The sequence below is a fragment of the Dendrobates tinctorius genome, unplaced genomic scaffold (assembly GCF_039654945.1).
Source record: "Dendrobates tinctorius isolate UK_male_01 unplaced genomic scaffold, ASM3965494v1 ptg000043l, whole genome shotgun sequence".
Taxonomy (NCBI): Eukaryota; Metazoa; Chordata; class Amphibia; order Anura; family Dendrobatidae; genus Dendrobates; species Dendrobates tinctorius.
In genome coordinates this window covers 6,887,493-6,914,999 of record NW_027361711.1, presented here as the reverse complement: position 1 = coordinate 6,914,999, position 27,507 = coordinate 6,887,493, and the positions used below count along the sequence as shown (strand labels likewise).

At 44.6% G+C, this 27,507-nt stretch overlaps 1 protein-coding gene across 3 annotated transcripts in view; it reads right to left on the bottom strand.

Moving 5' to 3' along the window:
• GNPTAB (N-acetylglucosamine-1-phosphate transferase subunits alpha and beta) overlaps positions 1–27,507 on the bottom strand; it is a 169,180-nt gene that overhangs the window by 42,522 nt on the left and 99,151 nt on the right. For all 3 annotated transcript variants that reach the window (XM_073575175.1, XM_073575174.1, XM_073575176.1), the window contains exons 9-17: positions 11,258–11,437; positions 10,235–10,405; positions 10,002–10,125; positions 9,683–9,883; positions 8,467–9,410; positions 6,879–7,078; positions 4,415–4,634; positions 4,155–4,268; positions 2,810–2,895 (exon numbers count right to left, since the gene is read on the bottom strand). In XM_073575175.1, coding sequence (XP_073431276.1) covers positions 2,810–2,895; positions 4,155–4,268; positions 4,415–4,634; positions 6,879–7,078; positions 8,467–9,410; positions 9,683–9,883; positions 10,002–10,125; positions 10,235–10,405; positions 11,258–11,437 — 2,240 coding nt within the window. The remainder of the gene's footprint in view (positions 1–2,809; positions 2,896–4,154; positions 4,269–4,414; positions 4,635–6,878; positions 7,079–8,466; positions 9,411–9,682; positions 9,884–10,001; positions 10,126–10,234; positions 10,406–11,257; positions 11,438–27,507) is intronic.

The following is a 27,507-nucleotide window of genomic DNA, read 5'->3' as shown; positions in this document are numbered from 1 at the left end:
TACATTTTTACCACCAAATTTTGTTTCAGCCTCAAATTTTATATTTTCATGAGGGAAAATGGTACCAAAATGTGTTCCACAATTTCTGCTGAAAATAGAAATATTCTAGATATGGCTGTACAGTACTGCTTAGCCACACGATGAGACTCGGGAAGGACGGACAGAGTGCCATTTGCCTCCTGGAGCACAGATTTTCCTAGAATAGTTTGTGGACTCCATATACACAGCCCCTAAGTGCTAGAATAGCAGAATCCCCCTTCAACTGACACCATTTTGTAAATTATGCCCCTTTGGGAATTTATCTACAGGTGTAGTGACGATTTTGACTCTATGGGTGTTTTCCAGAAACAGGCAGCAGTGGATGTTGCTGAGAGAAAATTGCAAACTGCTGTTGTAGTGACCAGTACATTGTAGTGACCAGTAGCCTGTATCCACAGCTTGTGCGTCTGTAGACATGCCCCCGTAAATTAGGCAAGCTCTCATTTCTACAGAAATGCCAAACATGTGGACACTAACTACGGTTTAGGCACACTGTGATGTTCAGAAGGGAGGCAAGCTTAGAATTCGCTGGATATATTTCTATTGACAGATGATGGACCTGAGTAGGGACTTGCTGATTTTTTTGTGGATTGAGTTGGGATCGCATTTATTTGACACTCCTCGCTGACCACTTATATCAGGGTTTACATCTACGTCTCTGAGCGATGTCATTCAGATAAAATTTCCGAGGGGTCTATTTGCTATAATGAGTCAGCAGAGTTACTGTGGACTCCGTCTGGTCTCTGTTTAGCGTTGTCCTTCTTTTCAGAAGTGCATAAACTGTGGCTGACTGCACTTTTATGCACCCCCTAAAAAGACGAACACCACTGGTTCACAGGTCAGACGGCGTCCACACTGCCTCCGTCTGCCTCATTATAGGGAATCTACCACTGGTGGTTCCATCTGAATCATGTTTTTCAGAGATTTCAGCGCAGGATAAATGTGAGCCCAACCTTACTATGATGTTTGGGAGGCAGAATGATCAAATCAGCCACAGGTGAAGAATTGGTTTTATTTATTTTTTATGCCATTCGGTATAAGTGATTAGATTACTTTAGTCTTCGGGTTGGTGTGATTACAGCAGTACCAGATTTATATAGTCTTCTTTATGCTTGCTGTCAAGCATCAAAAAAATGCAATTTTTGCAAAAACTAGTTTCTGCATCGTTATATTTTGAAAGCTATAATTTTTCCATGTATTGGACAACAAAGTCATGTGAAGGACTGATTTTGCGGGACGAGTTGCCGTTTTTATTGGTACCATTTTCAGGCACATGACAATTTTTGATCGCTTTTTATTCCAATTTTTGGCAGACAGAATGAACAGACATCAGCAATACAGGAATTTTTTGTTATTTTTTTTTTATTTTCTGTACGTGGTAAAATTGATGAAGCAGCTTTATTTTTTGGGTCAGTACGATTACAGAGATACCACATTTATATTTTTTACGTTTTGTCACTTTTACACAATAAAACTATTTTAAGGTAAAAAATTACTATTTTTGCATCGCTTCATTCTGAGAGCTATAACTTTTTTATTTTTCCTCTGACGTAGCTGTATGGCGGCTTGTTTTTTTTTTTCGGGACAAGATGTCGCTTTCGGCGGTACCATTTTTATTTACGTTTGTCTTTCTGATGGTGTTTTATTCCACTTTTTGTTTGGCGCTATGACAAAGCATTGTTTTTTTTTATTTCATACGGTGTTCATTAAAGGGGTTAACTAGTGGGACAGTTTTATAGGTGGTCATTCCACAAGCAGAGCTACCAAATGTGTATTGTTTATTTTTTCTCATAAAATATTTATTTATGGGAGATGTACAAATATATATGTATTTTTATTATTATTTTGTGATTTTTCTTTTAAATTTTAACAATTTTTTTTTTACTTTGTCCCACCATGAGACTTTCACACTTTTGCAGGTTGATCGCTTGTAAGGCTTAGGGTACCGTTACACTAAGCAATGCACCAGCGTTCCCGACAACGATATGGATCGCTGGTGCATCGCTAAGTGGTCGCTAGTGAGCTGCCAAACAGGCAGATCTCACCAGCGACATCGCTGGGGTCGGGGGGTCGCTACTTACCTGTCAGACGAGGCGATCCTGACGTCCTCCCGCCCGCGTCCACGCGTCGGCGCCACAGGAAGCCCAGCAGGAAGCGCCTGACGAGAAATGATCCAGGACGTTCTCGCGCGACCAGCGATGAGCAGCGGGGGAGCCGGTCGGAGGTATCAGACATAGCAATATCGCTAGCAATATTTCTGCTACGTCACAAAATCGGTGACGTTACAGCGATATTGCCAGCGATATCGCTATGTGTAACGGGCTTTAGGAATGCAGGAGCAATGCAGGAGACCTATGCTTTACAGTGCTGCACTGAGGGAGACGTAGCAAATTTGCTAACTCTGGTGATGACATCGGGTCACCCTAGCAATGATGGGCCCGCCGTGATGACGTTACGGGGGGGGCGCTGATCCAAGGGCAAAGGGGGCTTGCAGCATTTAGGGGGTTAAAGTGCCGGCTGCGGTGCAGAATCAGCCGACACCTGGAGGCAATTGCGCACGCACAGCCCCTGTGTGCGGGCAAATCGCCATGACGAACCCATATGTCCAAGGTTGTTAAGTTTGCTATGCAATCCATGCACGTATGGCGGCTGTCAGCTGCGGCGACTCGAGCATTTTTTCGAGGACGCTGAAAATACTCAATTAGGACACCTTATCTGAGCACGCTCGCTCATCACTAATCTAGATGTATAAGTGACAAATGCCCCTTACCTGTATTTATTCTTATCTTTGTATGCCTTTCTTATTAGATCAGTAACCGGTTTACAATTAACCACAAGCTGCTTGGTCACCGGAGGCTATAAAAAAAAATTTGATAAGATTCACAAACATACATACATACATACATACCAGAATGCAATATAAATAGTAAACCAATAATATATACAAGCTGATACCGGACCACCTTACACATAAGGCGTTGTGATCAAAATGTACATTCAATTCAAGCTGAAAATCTCATGTAGTAGACTACAGTTTTCCACAACTGAAGCTTAGGTTTAACAATAAGTGGGATACTGAAGCAAGTAACCGAACTAGGGTGGACAACTGTAGTCATCTGTGCAATAAAAGAACACATTGGCTGGATTGGATCACCACTCCTAAATACCCTTTTTTTCCTTGGAGTGACTTATATACATGTTAAACAGATGATTTGTGATACATGTTGACTCTGCATGAACAGCTTATCATATTTATTGGCTTACAGTACAGAGTCCCACTGATGGGGAAAAGTTCAATTTGGAGGCAGGATAAATGAATCATTACACATTACCTAGTCCAATTAATATGATATGTCTGTGCATAGCACAGATATGCCGGATCCTCACAGTGATTATTTATAACTGCTTTCACTGTGAAAGTCCTTTAAAATAGTGCATTTGAGTTATTTTTCTGTTTTAGTGACTATAAATAACAATGCATAAAGAAAGCTGGGCATTTTTTAATTTAATGCATATTTCTGATTAAGGCTTTTTTTTTTTTTGCAATAATCAAAGAAAATGGAACGAGTTAACAGTGAATCAGTCAGTGAGCTTATTCTGATTGAAATGTCTGTAATACTTATCTTTCTTTTGAACCATCTTCTAAGCCGATTTATGACCTGTTGAACGTTCATCTTTGATGTGGTCATAATTCCTCTTAGAAGATTGCTCAGGAAAAGAGAGATATGGGTTGCTGACCTGAGCTGTAAGGATCCGCTCACTGATAAATTTAGCTTTTAACTTATTCTGCAATCTATGTACTGGGATACACAGAGTCTATAGAAGCCAACTGGCCCAACATTTTTAACGAAACCCTACTGCAAAAATGCTTTTCAACCCAAAATATACCCATTTAGCTAAAAAATGCCCCATGTTTCCAAATCCTTTGAGACCGACACCTTCTGAAAACTATCATGGCTGTAGAGAACTTATAATTGGGATTTCACTAGGTTTTTTACATTCACGTCCATATTTTATGATGGTGATAGTTGTTATTAATATTCTTGGTACTGATTAATTAAATTAATGAATTATGAATTCTATTTCAAAAAACATACAAAAAAAAAATGACTTACCAAATTTGGATCATAATATGATTCTTGTGTTGCTGGAGCGATGGATTCCCCTGTGCTGTTCAGCTGGAGTGTTTTGGAGCAGTTAATAAGCATATGTTCCAAGCCAGTCAGATCCTAGAACACACAATTATAGGATAGTTAATATGTAAAATCACCAAAAAATGTGAATGTGTTAGGCTACGTTCACATCTCCAACGGTAGCTCACTTGCCGCAGATCTGTCCAAAAAGGACACAATAGTGCACATAGATCTAAAAATACCTGCAAACTCAAAGGTAACTGGTGTATCCTTGTAGCCAGCGTTCGTATTTCTCTATCGGACAGAATTCCTGACCCATCAGTGTCTACTTCATAGAAAATCTGGGAGATGTTTAGTGGCTGGATTGCACTCATTAAATAATAGAAAAAAGAAAAGGCGAACTGCATATCTTCTGAGTGACGCACTTTATGGGCAGACGTCTTGTCAAACTCCGCTGGATACCTGCAAAGAACAGATCAAACACAAAGGAGAATGCATGAAAGCTGATGTCAACTTTTGCACCACATCTTTATAACTTCTTGAAGGAACACTCCAGGCAAAACTGAAACAGTGGGGGCAGATTTACTATTAATGTTATGCCAAAATTAATGGGGCTGTCGAGCCATAGGCTACAAGTCTGCAGTCACTCTATGTGACCACAGACTTGTGAATCTTCACATCGTAATTTGCACACATGTGGTCACATGCCGACTAGATGTGCACGCCCTCCCTCATTGCAAGTGCATTGACCAAGACAGGACACAGTCTAGTTGGAGTGTGGCCAAAAGTATGCAAATCGCAAGCTTGTGGCTACATGACCGCCTGCTCCTGACGCCTAAGAATCCTAACATCCTAATACAAAGTGACTGCAGACTTGCTAGAAAACCCATTTAAAGTATTAGTTGTGACAAAATGCTGGTGCAGAGAAAGAAAGCAGATGTTGATGTCTTGCCAAACATTTAAGGCAAGATTCATCAAAGCTTTTATGCCAGAAAACTGGTGTAAAACTTTGAAAAACACAAAATATTTGACTTTTGCCGCTTTCACACACCTCCAAAATGGACGAAGCTGGGGAGAAGCCGGGGTGGGGTAGGGTGTGGCTACGCCTGACCTTCACATTCATCTACACTGATAACATTTCTTATGCGAGACATGCTACTCTAGTCCATGACTGGAATGGTATTTCTGGCAAGGGACACGCCAGAATAAAAGACCCCTCAATTTTGTTTAGCTGAGCCAAATTTATTACCAATGTGCTCCACCTTTTAGGCGCAAGGCACTGGTGTAAAGTATACCACATAAGATGTAGTATAAGAGAGGAAAGAGTTCGATGTGTGCCAAATCAAATCATATGCGCCACTCTGACAGATTTGGCACATTTCTGACTGCCTCATGTATGCTTAGTAAATATACTCTACTAGGTGCTGCTTTAACCCTGTACCATGCAACTCTTCTTCAGGTCCTGCACTACGCATAACAGTATTTAAAAATTCACCTGGGTATTCATTTAAGTTTGGTTATTGTAAAAAGGTCAAATACCTATAAATGTAATTATGGCACCATACTGAATTTATATTAATGTTAATAGTTCAATTCAAGACATAATTCTCTGCTTTAGATAATGAGAGCATTTCCTAAGTTTCTTCAGCTCTATGAACTCTTCGGCCAATTAGAGGCCACTGATGGGCTGCGGCGCTCAAGTGATGCCCACACCTACTGATGATCTCAGCAGACCAGGCACATATCACTGACTACTGAGGAGCACAACGATCCGGGTCGAGAGCATCAGGCTTTTTTTCACCACCAGGGACTCATTAATAAAGTGTTGTCCCAAAGTAGATTGCCATTTCTTTTTTAACTATAAATTTACAAAAGCTGAAACGTAGGTGAATAAAGGATCGTTTTCACTTTTTTTTTTTCATCTGATTGGATGTGCTACCTCACTTTTGTAGAGCTGCTAAAAAAAATTAGCAGTGCTTGAAAAAGGCTCCTTAGGCTAGTTTCACTGACCTGCGCACGGCTGCCGCTAAGCTCCGCCCCCGGCCACGCCTCCTCCCGGCCGCTCCGCCTATGGGCGCATGACCCTGCATGCAACCTGCATACCCTATCTTTAGCATTGGGTACGTAGGCTGTGCGTAGGTATGCGTTTGCCGGCGCATGCGTCCTTTGGACAGTGTGCCGAGCGCACCAAAATGCAACACGGTGCATTTGGACCGTCAAAAGGACGCATGCGCCAGCAAACGCATACCTGCGCACGGCCTGCGTAAACAATGCTAAAGATAGGGTACGCAGGTCGCATGCAGCGTCATGTGCCCATAGGGGGGGAGCTTAGCGGTGGCCGTGTGCAGACCGACGCAGGTCAGTGAAACGCTAGTGTGAAACTAGCCTACAGAGTGGAAACTTAGCGGGTGTGGGTGAAAAAGGATCACTTTCACGGTTGTCTTCTAATTGGATGTTGAGAAGACAGGGTACAGATCAGGTTACGGTTGGAGAATTTTCGTACCCGCCTAAGCTGTGCTGTGGCTTTTTGGACTATATAAAAATGACAACATATCTGACGAACACCATATTTGTAACCTTGAATGATCGGGCTCACAAGGTATTTACTCATGCTTGATCTTTGCAATACCTGGCACACTAGCAACAGTTCTTCCAACTTAAAGACAACTCTTCAAAGCCGGCCACCTGGTGATAAAGTATACTCACAAATCCTGGAGATCCTGCATAACGATACGGTCAATCATGTGTGGCATGTGAGCAGGAACTTTCCGCGATGCAAAGCCAAATTTACTATTAAGGAGCTTATTCACATAGCGTAGGGAATCGGCAAATGTGTCTTGGAGCTTTCTGCCAACTTTCTTGCCATCAGTCATGTAAGAAATCTCACGCCGCAATGCATCTCCCTCCTGACAAAAAAAAAAAAAAGACTATGATCACACTGTCACATTGTGATTTTAAGTAAAATGCTAAAATTACATGGCTAAAAGTGAAGTTTTAAAACTTTCCTATTACTATATGAGAAATTTCACCCTACTTGGATTTTTTTTCCTGATTTACATTACACAGTTTTTATAGTAAAATGATTGGGGTCATTCAAAACTACAACTTAAAGGGAACCTGTCAGGCCTGATAACGTTATTAGCCTGTAGATATAGGGTTATGAAGATGACCGGCAGCATTACTGAAAGTGGGGCACCCAGGAGAAAATGAACTATTTCTCCTAGGAGGCGCCAGCTTTCCATCACGCAGGTGTGTAGAGAGCAGTTACAGTCACCTATCAGCAATGAGAACACGCTCTGCCACTAACTGACAGCCAGCTCCGCAGTGCATCAGTGTAGAACCGGCTGTCAGTCAGTGGCGTTGCATGCTAACAGCTGTCACTCTCAGTACTGTGAGGGGTGACTGACTACTCCGGGCATGTTTGAATGACTGAAAGCTGGCGACTCTGCGCTTTCAGTACTGCAGTTGGGCACCCTCATAACTATATTAACCTGAAGATTAACCCTATATCTGCAAGTTAACAGTGTTATTAGACCTGATAGGTTCCCTTTAACCTGAAAAAAAAAGAAGCCCATGTAAGGCTATTAAGATGGAAAAATAGAAAAAAAATAGTGACTTTTGAAAGGAAATAAAGAAAAAAAGGCCCTATCTCTAAGGCTTCATTCAGAGGTCTGTTTTTGTTCTCGTGCGTGATACAAATTTTCACCAGTGTTTGGTCAGCCTGTTTGTTTTTAGCATCAGTGTGTCATCAGCGATTTTGTAGATTGCTTAAAATAAGTAAATAAAAAAAATAGCAAAGCTTCTATCCACTGCATTGTTAACAACAGGCAGCACATAGATCGAAAATGGATGGCATCCATGTGCTGTCGGACATTTTCACAGATACACAGACCAGATTTCGATGAAGGACATGCTATGGTTATCCATCACATAAAACAATTATTCCTGTTCATGTGACATCACGCCACATGACTGTTAAAATGGAGTATGTCAGCACAGAATGACTGCTGAAACCCAGTACAGGCGCTTGGTGCTCCATGGCGGAGCCAACTATTTATTTGGACCTTCCCACCTGCCTGGTTCCCATCTATCTCTACCATTCTCTGAGTCTATGAAACCAGAGCTGTCAATCAAAGAAGAGGGGGTGGAGACAGAGCAAAAGCAAGCATGTGGGAAAGTGTATATAAATGACTGGCCACGCCATGACGCACCGGGCTACGTGACTGTCAGCACAGAATGACTGTTCAAACTGAGTCCCTTTAAAACTGTATTGAGCCAACAATTAGATACTCACATCTAACAGGTCTTTAAAGTACTTTTTTCTTTCCCATGGCAGGAAACCTTCATAATTTGGCTGATATTGTAGTTTTCTCCCAGGAACGATACTATCCTCTTTATTTCTTGCCAAAGTACCTAAGTAATTAATTCCTTTTTCCGGTTTTGAACCCTGTTCTCCAATCCTATTTAGTGTGGATTCACCTCTGACAGAAACTTTACCATTTTCCAGCTCTGATACTTTTGAATCAAATGTGTTTTTTTGAGGATTGTCCTTAGTTTTTGACGTAATTTTACCTTTAGGTGTAGGTGTTGGTCCCTTCAACTCATTTAAATGTTCCTTTGTGTGAGGCGATAAGGTGATAAAAGGTTCAAGCAGAACTATTTTTGATAGATTATATCCCTTCAATGTGATATCACCATTGCTCAGTTGAAGGTCAAGATTATGAAGAGCCAGCTGGACTTGGTTAGGAAGGGAGGACACATTCACATACTGGATTTGGACATGTAAATTGTGAATGTCATCTGGTTTCTGTTTCTTCAGCTTTGGAAACCGGTCTTCTTCTGGGATGTCCTCAAAAAGGATTTCCGCTTCTGGTGTTGGAGTAGTAACGACTGTGTCTTTCTGCCTTTCTGTGGGTTTTGTATTGTTGCGTTTATAGTCTTCTGCCGTATCAACATCTATGAAAATCTGCATTTTGAAAACCTTGTCATTTTGATCCTGAAATGTAATATTGAAGTGTATCACAGTGGCATTCATTCCAGGATACATAATGAGATGGATGGTTTTCCACTTGTTAGCGATAGAAGAGTGACGAATAATTGGGTTATCGCTGTAGACTCCATCCACTGCCTTCTTAGCTATATTAGCAAAGCTAAAGTACGGCAAATATTCCCCTTTTGGAACCACATAATGGGTTTGATTTAGAAGCAAATTCAACTTGTGTAACTCTCCAAAATGATCTAGGAAGAGAGAAAGTGGATAATATGAGCAATAATTGCAGAACTGCTCCCTCAAAATCAGAATATAGCAAAAATGTACCAACTTTAAGATTACCATGTGTGGGAAAAAAGAGCAACATTTTGGCTCCAAAGAGCCTTTGTCATTTTTTCGCAAACAAGACAAACACAGGAAAGGCTACTGAAATACTAATTTTCAAAAAAAATATATATATATTTTATAGTCAGTCTAGAGAAAGATGCTAAGAACTTGACGCCACCTCTAAATGCCGTACCTTGCCCACAATCTCCTGCATCAAACCCACAACCGAGCACATTGCAAGCCTGGTCACAGAACTTATCAGCGAGCCATGAATTGGCACAGCCCTGGTTACAGTATGATATACCACTTAACCCAACTCCAGGCTGCCAAGCTTGTCCATTAAGAAGACCTGCACCAGCCATTGCTGGAGCGAAACGACCGGCGGCATTGTTTCCTGTAGAGATACAAAAAAGTCATCATCAAGCACGCTAAGCAGATGCAAAAAATGCAGTGAAGTAAACATCAATGATATATCTTATCATTGAATACAATACACTAATTAATAAGCTCACCAAGGCAATCACCACCATCCCAGTCACATGCAGAATTATTACATGCTTTGTCACAGTAACCATCCTTGATCCATGATCCTGGACATCCCTCTGCACAGTTGGGAACAGGCCAAGTCAAGTAAACCTTAAAATGTGTGTAAAACCACATACTATGTTACGACATTGATGGCATATTGCTGTGCATTTCACAAATAAGCTACAGGGATATACTATGCGGCATGCCAGTGAGTTACCTTTTGTCCCTTTGAATGGCTAAAGAAGTCATCAGGCCAGACATGTGTTCCAAACATTACATCATCGTTCATGTATATGAATTTTTGGGATAGTCCTGGTATTCTGTGGATGTGACTTTCAATGGCAGGAGAACTAAAGGTGGGTAGATGGCTGGTGTTCAAAAAGATATCCTACACAAAAAAAACAAGCATCACTCACTTTGTCGTTCATGATTTATTAACATACTAGCCAACAAGGTGCATGTGAAGAGATTGTTCCTTTAAATAGTGTATTATTGGGGGAAGTTGAGATTTATATACCTCCATCACTTCCATTTCAGTGAAAGGGGCACATAAAGAAAGAATCATCTGCACATAATTTATGGACCCTCGTGACACTTAGAAGTTACAATAACTCATTTGTGATTCCTTAGGTGATGCAGACATGTACATGAATACAACAACCACACATGCCCAAAGAGTGTCCCTGCTTACCTTCTCCGCAAGCACGTATACAACTTCCCACCTGCTTGTTTTCCATCTATCTCTGCCACCTTCCGTTGCTTTGATCGACACTCTGACTTTATAGAGCCAGAAGAGAGCAGAGTTAGATGGAAAACAAGTACATGAAAGGTGTATATAAATGCTTGGCCGCGTCATGAGTGCCTGTACTTCGTTTCAAGTCATTCTGTGCTGACAAACTCCTTTTCAGTGGCTAATCTCCTCAAGGAGAAACTCTACCCCCGATAGTTTTGGTTTAAAAAACTTGGTGCTAAACTGAGCATGATAGTCTGCTTAGCACGTAGGCCAAAACCAGACATAAGAGGCTAATAATCGGTAGAGGTCAAAGACAAGAATTCACAAGAATCATGTCTGTCCTCAAGACACATCGAGTTCAACAAGTACGATTGATACTTACAAAACGCATTACAGCTATACAACATTGACTCGTTTATAGAGTATATTCTAGCTGCCAACCCTACATGTTAAGTAATAATAAATCACAGAAAAAAAAAAGCCAAACACAAACATGGCAATTCTTACTTGGTGAGATACAATGGTGATGCGTGGATTATCAAGATTCAGCCAGGATGGGATCTGGCCATTTGTCACAATAAAAACATGACGAACCCAAGGAGCGTGTTTCTCAATAGATCTTAAAGAGTACCGTAATTCTTCATTATCCTCAAAACGACTGGCGGAGACGTCACCATCCTCCTTGAGCTTTTAAAATAAAAGTAAAATAAAGTGTGAAAACTAAGTCTGCTGTAATTTTCTGCTACTTAATGTAATCTATGAATCACCTGAGATGACGTCGCGGTCTCACGAGCGTGACGTCATCTGGGTTGATTCTCGCAATGCATCCCTGGGACTGGAACGTACCGGGAGCGTCGCTGAGATCGGGGGGCCATCGGAAGGTGAGAATAACCATATTTTTAATTCTTTTTTTTACATTGTATCTTTTACTATTGATGCCGCATAGGCAGCATCAATAGTAAAAAGGTGGTCAAACTTGTCCAGCACTATGCGTGTGACCAACCTGTCAATCACCTTTCCAAGAGATGCTTCAAATCACTTGGAAAGCGCCAGCATTCTGCAAGCTAAAAACGCTTGCAAAACGCTTGTGTTTTGCGGGAAAACGCATGCGAATTCCGCATGCGTTATTCCCGCGGCAGAGAGTTGCGGAAATGCTGCAGACGTTTCTGCTGCATTTCTGCAACGTAGGAACATAGCCTTACAGAACGAAATAGAAAAAAAACAGCAATTATGTTTTTAGACATTTTCAATTTTACAATTTCATTTGTTGCACAATTAACGAATTGACTTAATTCTGCAGGTCAGTAGGAGGAGTATAGGTTTGTGGTTGTATTTTTTTTTCTTTTTTCTTACAACACTCTGGGTCCATTACAATAAATTTCTTTAGTGGTAGAGAAACCCATTAAATTAATTATATGGATCCTATTAAAATACAATTTAGTAGCTGGATCTCTATTTTAGAACTCCAAAGTGATTTACATACAGCAAATGTTTTCCTAAATGTCTGTAATCTCCTGAATGCCACGCCTACCCTGCCTGCAGAACACAGAAGATTTCTGGAAACTCTGAATTAGCTTTGTGTTAATGACTTAAGGCCCCGTCACACATAACGACTCACCAGCGATCCCGACAACGATGTCAACGTGTCAGGATCGCTGGTAAGTCGCTATGTGATCGCTGGTGAGCTGTCAAACAGACAGCTTCACCAGCGATCAGCACAGCGACGCCGAGCGCGCGCGTCGCTGTGTACGTTAGTAACCAGCGCGCTGATGCAGGGAGCTGGTAGTAACTAACGTACACATCGGGTATCCAAGGGATGTGCATCCCTTAGATACCCGATGTGTACGTTAGTTACCAGTAGATCGCTGGTCTCCCGCCTGTCAAACGCAGCGATGCGTGCTGGCCAGCGGGAGACCAGTGACCAAAGAAAAGTCCTGGGCTTTCCTACAGCGATCAACGATACCAACAGGGGGGCCGGTCGCTGAACGCTGTCACACACAGCGATCTCGTTGGTGAGATCGCTGTTGTGTCACAAAACTTGTGACTCGGCAGCGATCTCGCTAGCGAGATTGCTATGTGTGACGGGGCCTCTAGAATAATACTATAAAAAAGGGCTTATGCCAGGTTGCACAGGAGTTGCATGCAGATTCTAATGTCCTACAAGTGTAAAATCATCACAGGTTCTGAAATCTAAAAACAAAAATCCTTGAAAAAAAAAAAAAAAAAAAAATAGTATACATAATACAGAAAACAAAAACTACAGTAAAAGCAAAACTGTTGCATCTTGAATATATAGAAAAAATTTGGTGTGCACTCGGTAATGAGGAAAGGCAGGTGCTGGTGGATCCGGCAGGGTGAGAGGTATCCGCGCACCAAGACCATGGTGAATCTTCAATATAGTCATGTTTGGCAAGTGAAAAAAATATAAACGAAGCACAAGAAAAAGGGTTGCAATGCTAAATATATCTACTATGGGGGCGTGGCCTAGCTGCACTGGGGTAAAGACGTGGCTGACAGGAGCTCCTGCAAAACCCGAAAAATTTCAGGAAATAAGTGAGCCTTGTGTGCTAAATTGATCCCCAAGATCAATCTGAACCCATCCTGCATCAGGGTCAAGTAAACACTGGGTGACCAGACCTATAATTCTGGATCTGCTGAACTGGGAGGGGGAATTGGAGACTTTATTTCAAGTATGTGATAGAACCGATATATATGTTATTGGTGGATCGGATGGATGAGAGTATGGGAATTCTAGTTATGCCTATGCTTCAGTTTAAAGAGGTTCATGGGCATCCCTTGCTGTTTTTTCATGACCATTATTGGTTAGTGTTTTTTTCTTTAATCAGGAATTTAGCTGGAAACACATGTTGCATCTTTACTTTATTATTTAGGAAAGATATATATGTAACGGAGCTGATGGTGAAAGAGGTGAATATTATTTTGGGCACAAATTTGTTGTGGAGCCCTCATGGCATTACTTAAATTTTTTTAATGGAACATAAGGGGGCTGCTAGGAAACGGAATATGGTGTTTTCTCAGATACGTAAGACACAGGCGCAGATATCTGCCTCCAAGAGACTCACCTGACACCAGACACTATATCTAGAATGAATAAACCTTGGATACAATGGCAGAGACATGTCACACATACGTCCTATTCTAGGGGTGTAGTCATCATGATTCATAAATCCTTGCGGTGGTCGGCACACGTAGTGAAAAGAGATCCGGAAGGTAGATTTATCTTCATTTATGCATTCATAGATATGGTGCCTTATGTACTGCTTAATATTTATAATCCGCCAGCAGCTAAAGGTACTGTCACACTTAGCGATGTACCAGCGATCCCGACCAGCGATATGACGCGGTCAGGATCGCTGGTGCATCGCTAAGTGGTCGCTAGTGAGCTGCCACACAGGCAGATCTCACCAGCGACATCGCTGGGGACGGGGGTCGCTACTTACCTGTCACACCAGGCGATCCTACGTCCTCCTGCCCGGCTCCACGCGTCGCTCGTTGTCACAGCAGGAAGCGCCGCAGGAAGCTGACGACGAGAAACAGTCCAGCCTGTTCTCGCGCGATCAGCGATAATCAGCGGGGGAGCGGGTTGTAGGTAAGTATCAGACATAGCGATATCGCTAGCAATATCGCTATAACGTCACAAGTTATAGCGATATTGCCAGCGATATCATCTCTTAGTGTGACATGCCCTTAAGATGGACATACTCCAACAGGCTGCGATTTTTGTTGCACAATACCCCGAGGCTAAAATGGTATGCACAGGAGACTATAATATGATTCTTAAAGCCCATTTAGATAGACTAAGTCCTACAGGTTCTAGGTCTGGTAACCAAAACACTACTATACTGGAGGCTTTTATAACAGAGCTGAGATGGGTGGATTTGTGGAGGCAACGACATCCCTTTAAGAAAGAATTTTCCTGCTTCACGCCGGCTGCCCGCTGTTTGTCCAGAATTTATGACGCATTTGGAAATAATGCTATATTATCGGATTTAAGTGAAATTGAGTACCTCCCTAGGGTGATATCTGACCATGCTCCACTAGTGATCTCCTTCTGTTTGGGTGGCCCTGATAGACCCAAGAGATTTCGCATACACCCATTTTGGCTTTCCCTCATAGGGGAACAGGACAGAATAACGGACCAGCTGGAGGTGTTTATAACGGACCGCGGCGACTTCCCTGATAGATTGGTGGTATGGGATACACTCAAGGCATATCTAAGGGGGTGTGTTAGATCCACGATCTCATATATTAAAAGAGAATCCTGTATCAGGGAGCAGAGACTTGCTGGGGAGTGTAAACTTTTGGAGGGTGAATATATTAGTAACCCCTCTGACGATTCTTTACATAGATGGCTTGGGAAAGGGAGGAAATATCTGTTGCATCTGCAGGAAAAAGCCCAGAAAAAACTTTTTTCTCTAAACAGACTTACGTCTAATTGGGTAACAAGTCGAGTAAATTCTTAGCATATATAGTCCAGTAAAATCAATTGTCCCCACCTGTACTAACCATTAATACTAAGGAAGGAACCCCGCTACTTAAATCTGACGAAATTGCAAATAGATTTGAAGAATATTTCAAGATCTGTATGATTCACAATTGAATCATACTAAAGAAGAAATCGACGCGTATTTAGACCATATAATATTCCCCACACTGTCGGATGAGGATCAGATGTTTTTAGATAAAGATGTCACGCTGGGCGAGATCCGGGAGGCCGCTATGTCCCTCACTAATGGGAAAACCCAAGGCCCTGATGGAATGCCCACAGAACTCTATAAAAGATATATTGATCAGATAGGTCTGGTTTTGTTGCAGACCCTTTCCAAAGCATTGGCTGGACACTCGCTCCCCCAATCTTTTTATGATGCCACTATAGTGGTAATCCCAAAAACAGATAAGCCTACTGAGGAGTGTGGCTCACACCGTCCCATATATCTCTACTCAATACTGACTATAAAATACTCACCAAGGTTATCGCCAATAGGCTTAAAGCAATAATTCTTAACATAATACATGAAGATCAGTCCGGCTTTATTACAGGAAGATCCACCTCCTCTAATATTAGAAGGGTGCAAGTATTAACACAAACAGGAAATTGTGGCGCTCCTGCGGGTCCAGTAGCCACAGAGGTACTGCACCTCACCCAGAGGACCCTTTATGGCCCCTGCTTGGAACACGAAGAGTGCTGGGAGGTGGGCGGAGCTTAGGAAAAGAGCGGGAGATTTGTAGTCAGTTGGTGAGTTCCCTCAGAGGGAGGGGAAGTGACAGGACGTGTTTGGAGCAGCTCCTGTCAGGAGGAGCTGCTAGACGGGTTGGCTTTGAAGGAAAGCTCCCTGAAGGAAAGAGTGGTTCTTCTAGAGGCACGGGTGGAGAGTGCTCCCCGTGGGGCTCGTCCCACGCTGACAGCTGTCAAGTAGGGGAAGAATCCAGGTCGCAGAAGGGTCTCAGCCCCTAGCCTAGTAGAGTGTATATCGTGACTTAACTAGCAAGCTGACAGCTGTGTCTACTTTATGGGCCACAGCGAATTACCACAGTTATCTTCGCCAGAAAAGCAGCCACATAGGATCAAAGAAACGCCTGAGTCACGTTATCTGACAGGATCCGCGGCAGCTGGCCTGGGACACTGACTGTGAGATGCTGAAATGAAAGAAAGTAGCAGGCAGCATTGTGGAGACAGCCAGGGAAGGTTCAAACTGACAGGGAGTGCTGGAAGGGTGTACTTTATTTTGCCTGGGAGTTGACTGGACCCCCTTGCCTGGAGGACTTAGCACTAAAACAGGCATCTGTATCGCGAACAGGACTGTGAGTAAAGTCTTGGAAGTGCATTCAACTGCGTCATCTGTTTCCTTCCTGTGTCATCAACCCGGCACTGCTTCAATTTTCACTCCCCACTACATCACCACCTCAAAAACTACTCTCAACGGCCCTGGGACTGCTGCTTTGCCTGTGGAGAGCTATTGTCACCTCAACTGCGTCATTGTCACCTCAGCTGCGTCATACCAACGGTCCCAGGGGAACGGCATTGCAGCGCTGGTCACCTCTGACCAGAATACCACAGGTGGCGTCACGAATCACATATAAACTTTATTCTCATTTAATTACACACCAAACTACATGACCGCCTAGGGCCACGGACCGGGTCACTGCCACTGTGACATTTCCCATTGAAGTTAACGGGCCCGGTACTGTGCATCCCATGGCCCCTGGGGCGCTTCAAAATAAATATGAGAAACCTTGGGCGATAGCCTCTTTGGACACTGCAAAAGCTTTTAATTCAATGGAGTGGGATTTCTTACAGCGAGTGCTTCAGAAATTTGGCTTCTCGGATAAGTGTCGTGGGTTGATTAAATTACTCTACCATAGACCTAGAGCCAATATCCTTGTTAATGGCTTATTATCGAATTATTTTGAGTTGGGCAGGGGAACTAGACAGGGCTGCCCACTGTCCCCAATGCTCTTTGCTCTTGCAATTGAGCCGATTGCATTGAGGATCAGACAGGATGCTGGGGTGGAAGGAATATAAACTCCAGGATGGATAAGGTGGGATCATATGCTGATGATCTAGTACTTTTTCTGGATAAAATAGACCAATCCTTGCCAAGGGCAATTGACCTCATTAACAGATTTGGGGAACTATCCGGTCTTAAAATCAACTGGGGCAAGTCGGTGATTATGCCGCTGGTGGATAACATACCTGTGCCTATGCTATGTGGCCTACAGGTAGTACAAAAATTTAAATACTTAGGTATCATAATAAATCAGAACCCAATCAACGACCTTAAAGATATTATCTACCCCCTGGGAGATATGATCAGGAAAAAATTTGAGACATGGTCCCGACTTCCCCTATCTGTTGCGGGTAGAATTGGATTAATCAAAATGATAATCCTTCCCAAATGTTTATATATGCTGGAGCATATATTAATAAGGGTTCCTAAGGGTCTCTTTAAACAAATAAATAGTATGATGGCAACGTTTGTATGGGGATCATATAGATCTAGATTGAGTATTGGATCCCTGCAGAGGCCCCAAAATCAGGGTGGATATGCTCTTCCGCACCTGTATTTATACTATTTAGCTGGTCAATTACGTCATTTAAAACACTGGTTAATTGGAGCGAGACTCAGTAATGCAGAGGCACATCTTGTGCACTTTCTGGATGGACATACACCGTGGACAATATTGGAAGGTTCATGCAGACCCCCCAGAGATTATGATTTGCACATAAATTAGCGATACAAATTTGGCAAGAAAGTAAGCGTATTGCGAAATTCACTTATCAGATTGGGGATGTTCAGATATGGGATAATCCAGAGTACCCACACCTTCAGAACTTGCAAGATCCAAAATTTTGGAAACAGAATGGAATAACAACACTTAGGCTGCTTTCACACATCCGGCTTTTTGAATCCGGCACGATGCGGCGAAATTTGGAACAACCGGATCCGGCACCGGATCCGGTTTCGTCCCATAGAGCTGTATTGTCGGCGCACCGTGCCGGATGGTTATGCAGCGCATCCGGTGTTTGCCAGATACGGCAAGAAGTAGCCATCCGGCGTCTGCAAAAAACGTTCGCTGCAACGTTTTTTGACAGCGCCGGACCGGTTTTTCTCACAGCGCATGCGCGGAGACTGAGTCTCGCGCTGCTCTTTTAAATGTGGGCGCCACCGTATCCGGCCACGCAGGCATCCGGTGTCTCCGGCACATCCCGGATCCGCCCCTACGGCTTTTCGCCGCACGGCGCCGGAGACACAAAGCCGGATGTGTGAAAGAAGCCTTAGTCAAATTTTTGAAAATGGAATTTTATTATCGTTTGAACAAATGCATGTGAGATTTGGAGTCTCTTACAGAGAATTTTATAGATATCTGCAGCTGAGACACGCCATAATGCATCAATTCCCGCATCCTAGAATGAGAATATCTAAATATCCATTGATAGGAATATTATGAACTCAGGGACCTACGGGGATGATTTCCTCTCTCTACACCTTTTTATTGAACTCTAAGATTGCATCCACTCAGCTCGTTGTAGAAAGTAAATGGCGCCGCTTGATACCTGCTATCACTGATGAACAGTGGAATGACGCCCTGGAGGCACATACGATGATGGCACCAGCTGCAAACAACAAGTTAATGCAATTGTATATTCTTCACCAGTCGTAATTGACCCCAAGTAGACTTCATAAATTCGGTAGAAGAGCAGCGGATGAATGCCATAGATGTTGGGAAGCCGGGGCAGATTTTTGGCATCTTATTTGGAGCTGTGGTAGTATACGGGGGTAATGGAGAGATGTCATGTATACGTTGGAATGAATATTGGGAATACCAATTGAATGCACTCCTGAGTTATGTCTTCTGGGTGTTGAGGAAGAAGAGATGTGGGTTCAATATGATAGAATATTTCTTTGAGAGGTTTTATTTATGGCTAGGAAGGCAGTGGTGTTGAGATGGATGGGAGGGAGTTCCCCTTCGATTAATCAATGGAAGAAATTGGTAAATGACATAATTCCTTATGAGAACATATTATATAAAAACAGAAAATGTCCCCAGAAGTTCCATAGGATTTGGGAAAGGTGGTGTGACTCCCCTTTGATACACTTGGCTCCTAATGATATGGTCTCTTTGATGTCGAGATATGGTCCATGATGTGTGTCACTTCTAGACCATGCAAGCTTTGATTTATGTGAATTTTGTATCTTCTATAATCCGACCTGATAGGAGCTCAAGGATCCTAAATAGACCCTGTAAGCAAAAACTGCAACAAATGGTATACTGTACTGAGTAAGAATATTCTGTTTTAACTGTTTTGTTTGTTTCTTATTACTGAAATATGATATCATGGTTATGTCACTATGAATAACTCTGACTCTGTATTGTAATGTTTTATGTTTGATATACTACGTTGTGGAATCCTTTATTAAAGAGAGTTTTAAAAAAAATATATATATATACCGATTATGTATATAAACGCTATACGCTTTTAAACCATGTATTATTGCATGTATAATGTCAATGCCAGACAAAATAGCAATAAAAGTATATACAGACATAGGTCATCTTTAGTCAGGTGTCTTAAAGGGAATCTGTCACCTATTTTTAACCCTATCAGCTGCTGGCACCGCCATCAGGGGCTTATCTACAGCATTCTGTAATGCTGTAGATAAGGCCCCCCCCCCCATGCAACCTGAAAGATAATAAAAACAAGTTTCTGACCGTGTACAGAACATACCACAGCTCCTGGGCAGGGGAGGAAGCAAAGGACAATACTGACATTACAGCAGGAGATCGCAGAGGATACATTTTGTGAGGTAAAATATTGTTTAAAAACAGTCAGTGAAATATTTTACCTCACAAAATGAATCCTCTGTGATCCCCTGCTGTAATGTCAGTATTGTCTTTTGCTTCCTCCCCTGCCCAGGAGATGAGGTATGCTCCGTACACAGTCAGACACAGTCAATTTTAAAAATGAACTTTCATATGTGGGAAAACCCCTTTAATGTGACCAGCTTCCTATGCCTGTAGACATGTCGCACATCTGCCGCCAGGATCAGCTGAATGATTCACTGCGCCTGCGCGGAATTTGCAGCCTGCGCGGAATTTGCACAAGCGCAGTAAATCAGACCGCCGCCATCTTTGTGCAAACAGATAGTGGCGGGCACATTAAAAGTGTGCATGCGCTCCTCCTGCACAAAGATGGCGGCGGTCAGTGAATCATTAGGCTGATCCCGGCGGCAGAGTGTCCGTGACGGTGGTGTTCCGCCGGTGGTACCGCGCAAGAGGCTGCGTATGGCGTATATAGTGTGTGCGTTGCGTACGGCATATACAGTGTGTGGTGCGTACGATGTATACAATGTGTGTGTGTGTGTGTGTGTGTGCTGCGAGGGTGTTCCGCTGGTGCAACCGAACATGAGGCTGGTACTACCAACAGTTTCCATATTGAGACACCCATCACTTGGGTGTCCCAATTAGGCGGTCGGTGAACTTCCGCCGCTTGGAATTCTGGGACCCGGATACATCTGGACGGGACAGGATGTGAAGACATTACAACGTAAGTATATATTAGTTATTCTCTAACTGGGTCGCTGTGACCAGTGGGGTACCGTTGAGTCGGTGTTGGGACTTATTCTCTTCAACACATTTATTAATGATCTGGTAGAAGGTTTACACAGTAAAATATCAATATCTGCAGATGATACAAAACTATACAAAGCAGTCAATACAAGAGAAGATGGTATTCTGCTACAGATGGAGCTGGATAAATTGGTAACTTGGGCCGAAAGGTGGCAGATGCGGTTTAACAATGATAAATATAAGGTTATACACATGGGAAGAAGGAATCAATATCACCATTACACACTGAACGGGAAACCACTGGGTAATCTGACATGGAGAAGGACTTGGGGATCCTAGTTAATGATAAACTTACCTGGAGCAGCCAGTGCCAGGCAGCGGTTGCCAAGGCAAACAGAATCATGGGGTGCATTAAAAGAGGTCTGGATACACAAGATGAGAGCATTATACTGCCTCTGTACAAATTCCTGGTTAGACCGCACATGGAGTACCGTGTCCAGTTTTGGACACTGGTGCTCAGGAAGAACTAGAGCAAGTACAAAGGAGGGCAACAAAATTAATAAAGGGGATGGGGGAACTACAATACCCAGAGAGATTAGCAAAATTAGGATTATTTAGTCTAGAAAAAAGACAACTGAGGGGCGATCTAATAACCATGTACAAGTATATAAGGGGACAATACAAATATCTCTCCGAGGATCTGTTTATACCAAGGAAGGTGACGGTCACAAGGGGCAGTCTCTGTGTCTGGAGAAGAGAAGGTTTTTCCACAAACATAGAAGAGGATTTTTTACTGTTAGGGCAGTGAGAATCTGGAATTCCTTGCCTGAGGAGGTGGTGATGGCGAACTAAGTCGAGGGGTTCAAGAGAGGCCTGGATGTCTTCCTGGAGCGTAACAATATTGTATCTTACAGTTATTAGGTTCTTTAGAAGGAGGTAGATCTGGGGATTTATTCTGATGGAATATAGGCTGAACGGGACGGACAAATGTCTTTTTTTCGGCCTTGATATCTATGTTACTATGAGGAAAGAGGCACAATGGTTGTTTCAATTGAGAATGGTTAAATCCACTGGGTCCCAACAAATGCATATCCTATACCCCCTTTATCTAGACATCTGGGACCATTGGATTTGGACATTGGGAATGTATTATCTACAGTGGGGATATGGTATTGATAATATGGGGACCTGTTGTAAGGGATGGTGAAGTGTTTACCTTGCAATGGAAATGGATTAGAGAAGGAGGCTATGGAGTGGTCTAATTATGGGATATGCAATGAGACAAATATACAGTTAGGTCCATATATATTTGGACAGAGACCACATTTTTCTAATTTTGGTTCTAGACATTACCACAATGAATTTTAAATAAAACAATTCAGATGCAGATGAAGTTCAGACTTTCAGCTTTCATTTGAGGGTATCCACATTAAAATTGGATGAAGGGTTTAGGAGTTTCAGCTCCTTAACATGTGCCACCCTGTTTTTGAAGGGACCAAAAGTAATTGGACAATTGACTCCAAGGCTATTTCATAGACAGGTGTGGGCAATCCCTTCGTTATGTCATTCTCAATTAAGCAGATAAATGGCCTGGAGTTGATTTGAGGTGTGGTGCTTGCACTTGGAAGGTTTTGCTGTGAAGGAAACATGCCATCCTAAGGCTACTTTCACACATCAGGTTTTCGGCGTCAGGAGCGTTCCGGCAAGTATTTAGTAAAACCGGATGTGACGGATCTGTTTTTCTGCCGGATCCGTCTTGCGCTTGACAGCCAAAACCGGATCCGTCTCATCCGGTTTTCGATCCGTTTTTCAACGGATTACGCCGGATCCGGTTTTTAAAATCGCCCCTTGTGGCCTTCCGAAAGGGATTGGCTACTGAAAAACAGGATTTTTGGGTTGCTTACCGTAAAATCTGTTTCTCGGAGCCTTCATTGGGGGACACAGAGACCATGGGTGTATGCTGCTGCCACTAGGAGGCTGACACTATGCACAAAAAAAAAGGTTAGCTCCTCCTCCGCAGTATACACCCCACCAACCGGCAGGAATTTCCTCAGTTAGTGAGAAAGCAGTAGGAGAAGTAACAGAATAGATTGAAACAGAACAGACAACTCAACTGTACATAACCAACAACATAAGAACAGGAGTTGTAGAACATGGGAGGGTGCTGTGTCCCCCAATGAAGGCTCCGAGAAACAGATTTTACGGTAAGCAACCCAAAAATCCTGTTTTCTCGTTTGCCTTATTGGGGGACACAGAGACCATGGGACGTCCCAAAGCAGTCTCTGGGGTGGGAAACAAACTTCCATCAGGCCAGTGGACTCACCACCGCTGTCTGCAGGATCCTTCTACCTAGGCTGGCCTCCGCCGAAGCGTAGGTGTGGACCTTCTAGAATGTCACATACGTGTGAACAGATGACCAGGTTGCAGCTTTGCAAAGTTGCAGCGCGGAAGCTCTGTGGCGCACCGCCCAGGAGGCACCCACTGCCCGGGTAGAGTGAGCTCTAATTCCCTGAGGGGCCACTCGATGCTTGATCCGGTAGGCCTCCAAAATTGCCAACCTGATCCAGCGAGCAATAGTAGCTTTGGAGGCTGGCTGACCTTTCCGCGCCCCATCTGGAATGATGAAAAGAGAGTCTGACTCCCTCAAACGAGTCGTTCTAGCTAGGTAGACCTTCTTTGCCCTGACCAAGTCCAGCTTGTTCAAGGAGCGCTCCCGAGGGTGAGTTGGACCCGGACAAAGGACGGGAGAACAATATCCTCATCCAGGTGGAAAGTGGACACCACCTTAGGAAGGAAATAAGGCGGAGTCCGTAGAACTACCTTGTCCTGGTGGAGCACCAAGAAAAGGGAACGACAAGAAATGGCTGCCAATTCCGACACGCGCCGGATGGAGGTGACGGCTACTAGGAAGGCTACTTTCCATGAAAGGATAGGGAAACTTCCCTGAGAGGTTCAAAGGGAGGACCTTGCAGAACCTCGAGAACCAGATTAAGATCCAATGGATGTACGGGCGCACGGTAGGAGGAGCCGCATGAGCCACTCCCTGAAGGAAGGTCTTGACCTGAGGACGGGAGGCCAGTGTGTTCTGGAACAAAATGGATAGCGCCGAGACTTGACCTTTTAAAGAGCTGAGGGCAAGGCCCGCATCAAGGCCTGCCTGAAGAAACGCCAGAACAGAAAGGGGAGAAAATGACATGGGCGGAATGTTATTGGCCTCACACCAAGTGAAATAGGCTTTCTGGCCCAGATCATGGTATGAATAACCTGATCGCTTCAAAACCTTGGACTCAATAGCCACGCCGTCAAATTGGGCTGCCGAGAATTGAGGTGGCAAATCGGGCCCTGAGACCGCAGATCTGCCCTGTCTGGAACCTTCCAGGAGGAGTCCGCGAGAAGGTTGACGATGTCCGCGAACCAAGACCTTCTGGGCCATTTCGGGGCGATGAGGATGACTGGACTTCCTTCTGCTTTGATTTTCTTCAACAGCTTGGGAAGAAGGGGAAGGGGAGGGAACAGGTAGGGGAGCTCGAACTAAGACCCAGGAATGGTCAGAGCATCGGCGCCCCTGGCGAGAGGATCTCGAGCCCTGGATACAAACTGTGGGACTTTCCTGTTGAGGCGAGACGCCAGCAGGTCAACGTCCGGAGTTCCCGAACGACGGCAAAGCTGATGAAATACATCCGGATGTAAGGACCACTCTCCCGCCGCGGGACCCCCGCGGCTGAGAAAATCGGCGGCCCAGTTGTCCATGCCGGGAATGTGCACCGCGGATATTGGTGGAACTGAAAACTCTGCCGAGTGAAGAATTTTGAACACTTCCGCTAGGGCTGAGGCACTCCGTGTCCCCCCCTGGTGGTTGATATCTGCCACAGCTGTGGCAGTCTGTCTGAATATGGATTGGCAGGCCCCTGAGAAGTCTCTCCCAGTGAACGAGAGACAGATAGATCGCCCGTATCTCGATGACGTTGATCGGCAGAGCTGTCTCTATTCGACCACCGACCCTGAACAGTGTGATTGCGAAATATTGCCCCCCCAGCCGAGGAGGCTGGCATCCGTTGTCACAATCTGCCAGTGAATGAGAAGGAATGACCGTCCTAGGGCAATGAGAGGTGACGTCCGCCACCAAATGAGGGACTGCCTGACCTGGTATGAAAGGCGAATTGGACGATCCAGGGAAAGAACAGACCTGTTCCACCGAGACGGGATGGCCTGTTGGAGGGGTCTGGAGTGAAATTGAGCAAAGGGAATCGCTTCTGTCAACGCCACCATCCTTCCTAGAACTTTCATGGTTGTCCGGAGAGATGGAAGTCGTGTGATCTGCAGCGACCGTACATCTCGCTACAGAGAAACTATCTTCTCCTCTGGGAGAAAAACCGTCGATCGACGAGTGTCGAACCATAGGCCCAGAAACACCAGACGTTGTGTCGGAACAAGGCAGGACTTCTTTTTGTTGACGAGCCACCCAAAATTGGACAGGGTGTAGAGGACGATGGTAAGATTTTGGCGAGCCTGGTGAAAAGACGGAGCTTTGATCAGAATGTCGTCGAGGTACGGAAAAAGAACGAGACCTCTCATCCTCAACAAGGCCATCAACGCCGCCATGATCTTTGTAAAAACTCTGGGTGCGGTGGCGAGACCGAAACGGCAGTGCAACGAACTGGTAGTGGTCCTGGTGAATCGCAAAACACAGGAATCTCTGATGCCCGGGAAAGATGGGAACATGTAGATAGGCATCTTGAATGTCTATTGAACACATGAACTCCTGCGCCTCCATGGAAGCGATTACCGACCGAAGAGACTCCATCCTGAAATGACGCAATCGGACCCTGTTGTTCAGTAACTTGAGATCCAGGATGGGACGAACTGCACCATCTTTTTTCCACACTACAAACAGGTTTGAATAAAACCCTGTGAAACGTTCTGATTCGGGAGCGGACAAAATCACCCCGGAACTGAGGAGAGAGGTGATGGATGCGAAGAAACCCGGACTAAGGCAGGGTCTTTTGGATGGACTCGAAGAAACGATCCCGGGGACGAGAAACAAACTATCTTGTATCCTGGGGATACAACTTCCCTGACCCAAGCGTCCTCTACTGAGGCAAGCCAGACGTCTCTGTAGAAAAGGAGTCGACCGCCCAGTTGGGAAGGACCCTCAGGACTTCCTTGATAGTCATGCTGCTGTGGACCGACCAGATCTGGACCTGGAGGATCTGCCCTGGGATGAGTGAGATCGCCAGGAGGGAGTGGGTCTGAAGGAGACCTTCTTTCTATCCTGGCGTGCCTGCGGCCTCTGTTGGTAGACCGAAAGGGCCGAAACTGACGCCTTAGCGGAGGCCTACAAGGCTTGGACTGAGGAAGGAGGGAACTTGTGCCTCCAGTGGTGTCCCTAATAATCTGGTCCAGCTGGGATCCAAAGAGACGCGCTCCCTGAAAAGGCAGATTGGTAAGGGACTCTTTGAAGACAAATCCGCCTGCCAAGCCTTGAGCCAAATTGTACGCCGGATTGTCATCACGTTGCTGGACGTCTGAGCCGCCCAAGACGCGGCATCCAAGGAGGCAGAGAGCAGATAATCCCCTGCATGGGAGATCTGGTTAGCCAGTTTGGCCGATTGCTCCGGTTGGGCTTTATCTAGGATGCCCTTGCGGAGATCCTCCTCCCAAGTAGCTATGGCCTTTGCTACCCAAGATGAGGCAAAGGCTGGGCTTAGCGCCGCCGCAGCCGCTTCGAATACTGACTTTGCTAGGGATTCTATAATTCTGCCATTAGAATCCTTTAGCGACGTCACACCTGAAATCGGAAGGACCGTGTTGATAAGATAGTCAGGACACGGGAGCGTCTACAGAGGGGGAAGCCGACCATTTGTCGGTGAGCTCTTTTGAAAATGGATAGAGCACGCCGAGACGCTTCCCTCTTTGAAAGCGTCTGGTCGGATTTTTTCTCTCTCTCCCTGGTAAGCATCTTGCCAAACTCAGAGTGGGAGGTGAAGACTCTGGAAGGTGTTACTGCCCGTCTGAACGAAACCTCCTGATCTGAGCGTTTCGAGGGGAGTCTGTATTTCGAAGGTGTGGTTAATCGCAGCAACGAGGTTCTGTACCGAAACCTTCATGTCCGCGTCCTGGTCCGAATCCAGCTCTAAAATCTCTTCGGATGACGCATTCGAGAACGCTTCACCTGACTCGGGTGAGGAGGCACGGGAAGGCGACTGCTGGGAAGGACAATGTGGAGAGACCAGGCCAGGAGAGGATTCCGGCCGGAGATCCTGCCTGGGTCTTTTGCGACTTCTGCTGGCTGGCTCAGATGGAACCCCTTGCGACCTGCTGGACCTTGCGGAAGTGTCCAGGGGCAACTTATCAAGAATGGCCACTAGGGACAGACACCCTGGTGAGGTCCGCCACTGATTGTGATAAAGAGGCCTAGCCAGGAATGGGGGGGGTGTTCACACTCACGTGGCGCAATAGATGGTTCCTGGACGGCATCGGGCTGAATTGCAGTCTAAACCGAGGGGAATGGGAAAGTTCTCTGTGCTGGCGGACGGGCACGTTCCGGGGGAAAGAACCCCGAGGAGATGCCGGAAGGTTGAGGGAAAGAAGGCAGAGGAGGGTGTCAGTCTGCAGTTGCAGAGCTACTCACAGTCCGGTGGCCCGAAAGGCGATGTGCCCAGCTC